The 6,445-nt window shown below is 37.8% G+C and overlaps 1 protein-coding gene across 1 annotated transcript in view; it reads left to right on the plus strand.

Moving 5' to 3' along the window:
- Window positions 1-450: 450 nt before the first annotated feature.
- Window positions 451-6,445, plus strand: part of LOC108576669 — a gene marked incomplete at its 3' end in the record, with an annotated part of 6,351 nt that continues 356 nt past the window's right edge. The window contains exons 1-9 of the mRNA XM_017939711.1: window positions 451-540; window positions 1,345-1,429; window positions 1,581-1,693; window positions 1,813-1,870; window positions 3,200-3,300; window positions 4,109-4,258; window positions 4,320-4,368; window positions 4,453-4,598; window positions 5,609-5,849. Coding sequence (XP_017795200.1) covers window positions 451-540; window positions 1,345-1,429; window positions 1,581-1,693; window positions 1,813-1,870; window positions 3,200-3,300; window positions 4,109-4,258; window positions 4,320-4,368; window positions 4,453-4,598; window positions 5,609-5,849 — 1,033 coding nt within the window. The remainder of the gene's footprint in view (window positions 541-1,344; window positions 1,430-1,580; window positions 1,694-1,812; window positions 1,871-3,199; window positions 3,301-4,108; window positions 4,259-4,319; window positions 4,369-4,452; window positions 4,599-5,608; window positions 5,850-6,445) is intronic.

A 6,445-nucleotide genomic window follows, 5' to 3' on the forward strand; every position in this document is an offset into this window, starting at 1 on the left:
TTCTTATATTTAAAAATTGAATTTTATTAATTACTATAATCCCAGTTGGTGTACCTTTTCCAACTTCATTACACTATTTATTAATCCGACGATGACAGATATCGGCAAAGCTATCGAGGCGATTGAATTTTTCGCCAAAAATAAAGCAATATACATGTGACATGGTTTAATAACGTAGAGTCAGATGTAAACGAAATAACATTTTCCGGCCTGGATTTAATTGATCCAGAGTAGCTCATCGCCAGATTAATATCACGGTCTGAACGTATATATTAAAAACGAGAATTGAACGCAGGCGCAGGATGATTTGTAAAACAAAATAGATCTGTATTTCTCCTAGATTGACGGTCAAATAATATTGTCCAACGTGCAAAATACCTCGAACAAGGATTTTCCCTTGAGAAACACTTCCAACTATTTTTATACTTAATTGTTAGGTGAATTAGAGAAATGGACGTTATACTTCAAAAACACGAGGCTAAACATATTTACAAGGTGCCGGAAGGGTTGAGAGAACTTTGCACTGACATTTCGAGGGAAGTATGTGTGATTTTAACGAAAATTTAGATATATTTTTATCGCAAAAAAAATTTCGTTATTTTTTAAAAATCGAGATTAAATTGTCAGCGTCGTATTTTATTTCACTGCGACTAAAATTAAGACAGACATCTGTTCAAACGTGTTAAAAAAAAATGCTTCGTTCTAAATTTCCAAATTTTAAAAATTCATTCGCGTACGAATAAAGTAACATCTTCGAAACGTGAAATAAACAATTCCGTCTTCGAATGAAATTTTCAGGTTCGTTAAGACCCGAATAAATTAGCGTATCGTGTTTTATCGATTCTCCGGTGAAAACGCGAATCTTGAAATTTTGTCACATTCTGAATAGAAATGAAAGTTTCCCGTTCGAAATTTTGTATCGTCCAATTGTACATAACACCGCAAACATTTCTATTCCACGTTTCAACAAATCCTACGACACCTTTATTACCCATTATTTCACTCGGGTAACGGTAAAATAAATTTCCCTTTGTTTATACATTCGACACAATAAATTGCACACCACAACTGTACGATATATATCAAACTGTGTTCGAACAATAATCGAGGAGGGATATTTATTCGAATAAACTGCTAGCTCTATCTTCGAAACTTCTTTGCATGTATCTCTACGTAATAGAGAGCATAAATAACATTTGTATACGCGGGTGATCGTAAAGAATCAAGCATTTCCTCGTCGTAGCGATCGTAAAACATCGAACAGATCAATTAAATCCCCCCCTTATCGATTTAATCGCGAATCTCGATCTAACGGTTAACAGTGGATTTTCTAATCGAAAACAGGTTCTCCGCTCGCAGCCGTCAAACCTGTACGCCTTTATCGCAGAATACGTGGACACGCTTCTGATCACGCGCGAAAACACGAAAAGTACATTTCTCTCGCCCAGAGGATCTTTCCTTCTAATACGAACTTCTCCCGCCGCAACAAGCTTTATCGTTTCCCCTTTCGTTTCTTTTCTTCTCCTTTTTATTTTCGGCACGAGCAACCACGCCATTAAACCCCGTTACTGTCGTTCCAGTTGCGGTCAAAGTCGTAAACAACATTCTGCTGGGAAGCCAGGCGATTTTGTGCATACTTTACCGATCCGGTTTCACTTTGGAGCAGATCGCCGTCGCGGCTCCGCGGATCCAAGTAAATTTTACTATCGCGTGCTAGAGAGGCTTGTCGATGCCGACGCGATATTTTCGTCCACTACTTGCCTACATTTTCTCCTTTTATCGCCGCTTTTTTCTCTTTCGTTCCTTTTGCAGAAAGCATTCCGCGAGTACTTGGACGCAGTTGACACGCAACCGGTACAGATATGCGACGGTAAGGGAGCGGTGAATGAATCGTAAAAAAAAAAGGAACTGGTAAACGTTATTATTTTAAGCGGGCTGCTTTAGAGCGGACTCGTTTCAGGGGAGAGTTATAAAATGCGGGGAATAAAGATACACGTTGCCGGCCACGGTTCATATCGACGCTGGTTTTAGTGATTCTTTAGATCGAACGGTTTTTACGAGGCTTCGTTAAGAGGATGGTGACTAGTGAGGATGGAAATTAGATTTGGTGAAATTGTATTGTTACAGTGGTGATACAGTGTTTAAGCACTTTCTTGTAAGTCGATTTCGAATGAATTTCAGTGAAATTTGAGGTGAAGCGATGGTATGATTGACACGAATAGAGGAGTTTCTGGGAATTACTATGATCACCAGGAATGGACGAGTTTGTAGGAATTAAATTTGTTGAAATTGTATTGTTACATTGTCTTGTAGTTCAATTTCGAATTAATTGAAGTGAAATTTGGAATGGACGAGTTTATAGGAATTACTATGATTAACAACGAGTTTGTAGAAATTAGATTTGGCGAAATTGTATTGTTACAGCGATATAGTTTCCAAGTACTTTTTTGTACTTCAATTTCGAATTGATTTCAAGTCAAATTTAATATGAAGAGCTGGTACGATTAACGTTAATGGACGAGTTTGTAGAACTTAGATTTGGTGAAATGAAGTTGGAATTTTCCAACAGACATTTTCGCAAATTTAATCGTTTAAAGGGAATAACACACCTGAAGAGTAATTTAAGATGTAACTGCTAACGACGACTGCTGATTCCACTCGTAAGATATTAGAGATTATTACGAAAGATTATACTCGTTTATTGCAGCTTCTATTCTATGCTTCTGCTTGAATAATGCGACAAGACGATAATATGTGAATTTTTTCAAATTTCAATTACGTTCAACGGTAGAATGACCGTCTGGGTCGAGATTGACCCACTGGCGACTTTCCGAAAGTGAATTTTTATGTAATTGAAACGTGATTGAAGAATTAGATTCATGGGTTCGTTTTGAAAATAAAACACAATCGGTGTGTGCACAAGCAGATTTCGTTCGAAACTGAAACGGAACGAAATGAATAATTGTTCGATAGGAATGTAACATTACGCTGAAAGAAACATCTTTGTCGAAGTTGATAAGGTTCTCGCAACCTCTAAAATCGGGCACGAACTTTTGCAATTATCTAATAGAAATATAGATGCAGAAAATAAAGTGGGAAAGTATTAAACATACGTTGTTCCTTTTTTTAAGTTGCAAGTGGATCGTTTTTAACCCGATTGCTTTAGCGTCAAATTCTCCATAGATCGTTTCAAACTTAGATCCAACATGCGACGAGAAATCCATGATATCCATAAGAAGCATCCTAGAAGCTACAGGGTCGACGCGAGAGGAGGCTGAACGCGCCGCCACAGTGATACAGGTCAGCGTTTAAAGACCCAGCATTAAGTGGTGTAACGCGAAATATCAGATTTCTAAATATCACAAAACGACCGCTCCAGTAATTGCTTGAACATTAAAAAAAATTTGTCTTCTCCTTCGACATTTCTTATCGTTGAAATCACTTTAGCCAAGAACTGTACAATCACACATATACTAGGGTGGATTGAAAAGTTCACGGCCTAAGTATGAAGGATTGCAGCTAAGTGCTTGTAATTTTTACCGAATAATATGTAATTAATTGTGTACTAGTGTATACAGTTTCGTGTCTCCGTCGTCATTTTTCTTCCTTTTAGAGCTAGTGAAGTAGAGGTATTTGCAGTAGATGGAGTAGAGATGGACAAAATTAGAAAACGAACAGTGATACAATACCTGAAGATAAAGGACCTCGCGTCAAAGATCATTCAAGGACCTTGCAAAAATTATTCGAAATTCTTGCGAAAATCCTTTGTCACCAGGTACTGGATCATTCCTCGCTTCTATTCGTCTCTTCTCCGTCGCTGTAAACACCCCTACTTCACCAGCTGGAAAAGAGAGCCACGGAACTTCGTACGTCGGTACACAAATGATCACAGATTACACCGTAAAAGTTGCAACCACCTAGCAGCAGTTCTTCCCACTTAGGCCGCGAACTTTTCAATCCGCCCTCGTAGTATCTACTTTTCTGAATATAAAGAAATTATTTTCAAATGAAATATATGAATTAGCAAAGGAGAAACGAATTCATATTACACGTCCAAATGGTTGACAAATCGAACCTTCACTTCAACGTTTATTTAAATCGAAAACAGGCTGCTTTCCGCGGTCACTATGAGAGAATGGCTCTAAACGAGGCTCAAGGGAAGATTCAATGGCAGAGAGCAGTGACGAATACACTGGACATTTTAAGAAAAGCTGGTGCGACGCAAGCAGAAATTTCCAAAGCAGCAAGACACGTGAAAGTAATGTTTCTCGTTTAAACGAAGTATCAAAAACTTATTGCTCAATTATCGTCGCATTTAGTTCGCTTATCGTGGATACTACATAAGAAGAAACCAGAGGATCGACGCTCGTAAGATCGTAATCGCGTGACACCAAGAATTCTCCGCGAATTTTGGACATTTTTGAAAAATTCGGTAATATCGGTGTTCTTCAGCGGAAGCAGACGAAGAGCCTCTTAAAAAGGACGAACGCATACTGGAACCCGCGGAAGCCATTCAAGCGGTCGCTTGGATGGAGATGATGTACCATGACTCTGGATTAACGTTGGAGAAGGCCAACGAGGCTGCTTCGATTATTCAAGTAACGATACATGTGTACATGTGTGACGTTAATGCACAATTCGTCTTTCTTGGCAACTTAATTTGCATAGAGGAGGAATAACAATTAGAGGCTTAAACGGGAAAAATGAAGTCATCCTGTTTTTTAGATACTATTTGTAGATATACGAGCAACATTGTTGCTTCTGGGAAGAGACTATTGCTTAAGAAATTTTCGAGGAATAAGAGATTTCTTGAGATCGAGCTGTAATGGTTAACTTTCGGTACGAGTAATCGGTAATGAGTGTGTGGCGGCCTATGCAGCGCGCACGGCGCCACATTGTAAACACAATCCAAACTGCGAGACGCACGCAACGGACGTGTCTTTCGTCGCTGTCGATGCCGCGGCGGGCCGATAAAGGATGGCTGTCCTCGGAAAGCGGGGAGACACTTGAGATCCGTTCCGAGGGCAGCCAGGGTCCCGACCGACGACGCCAAGGGAGTCAACCGCACGAGCGACATCAGACATCTCGTCTGGGTTTTCTAAATAAAAGATTTCAAGCGCGAGCACGCGTACGTTTATTCTCCCGTCACCCACAAGTGGACTGCGGACTTTTGTGCATTTTTGGTAATTTTTAATACTCAAAAATACACAGAATGCATATAATAAATAAACCCAAAATATAGTACTCACTATAATGTTTAGTGAATAAAACAATTGCTTGTCTAGCTTCTATTTTTTTAATTAAATATAAAATATAAATATATGAAATTGCATAAAAATCCGCAGTCTAGCAATGAATAATCAGAAACACGTATGAAATGACTTGATAATGATTCATTTTCTTGTGAAACATGTTTATTGATACGAATCTTGCATCTAGTTATCATTTGTTCTTCGTTATTCTTTCAAATAAAATATTTATGTACAATCATTTTCTGTTTTTTTGACATCGTATAGTTAGAAGATACAAGTAGATTTTTACGATTATTATTCTATCATCTATTCTACTTTCGGAAACAATTGAGAGCAACTTTGTTTCCGGTACAAAGAGAGCGTACAAGAAATATCGCACGAGAAGACGTTGCTACGATGTGCAGCAATTAGAGTCAACAAAGTCGATGGTTGCGGAAGCTGTTATCGACACTCTGCATCACAGGATTATCGAAAAGGTGATATCACGCGAGGATATTCCCAAAGAATACGGCACCCGTGAGGAGATAATAGCCACGACTGCGAAATTCAAGATTGCTTTCAAAGAGCAGATCAGGATGACGCGTTTCATGCAAGAGGGTATAATAGTCGAGCATAAATCTTCAGTACAAAATACTTGCGAGCAATAAATTTTAATATTAATCCTGGGTTAATCTGGTGGAGTCTGGCAAACTGGGCGCCATAATTTTCAATTATCTTTATATTCGTTATTTTTACAATTGTAAGCCGTAAATTTTGATTATTTTCATTTCTGTTATTTCTGCAATTGTAAGCCATCATTTTCATTTTGTTGTTTTTAAAAAGAAAGAAACTTGATTTATCTCACTTTGTCAACATCAAATTTCCCTTATCCTCAGAATCATCAATGAGATTGCAATGGTAGCAATGCAAACAGTAAAATAAGAATTTTAAATTCTCGAAATTTCATAAAAATTCACCGGAATAACATAGGAGAAAAAAAATATTTCAGTCATAAAAATCATATTTGCATCGGAAATATTACAATTTTCTATTAGGTCACCTGGAGCCCGGTGAATTCGATTACGAAGAAGAATACGAAGACGAAGGTGATTAAACTTGTGATTCAAAAAATAACATACTCCAATATACGATAGATTTTCAAAATTTCTCATTTAAATTCAACATTTCAAACTTGAATTTAAATCCGAAATTTT

Source organism: Habropoda laboriosa, unplaced genomic scaffold, assembly GCF_001263275.1.
Source record: "Habropoda laboriosa isolate 0110345459 unplaced genomic scaffold, ASM126327v1 scaffold434, whole genome shotgun sequence".
Classification (NCBI taxonomy): domain Eukaryota; kingdom Metazoa; phylum Arthropoda; class Insecta; order Hymenoptera; family Apidae; genus Habropoda; species Habropoda laboriosa.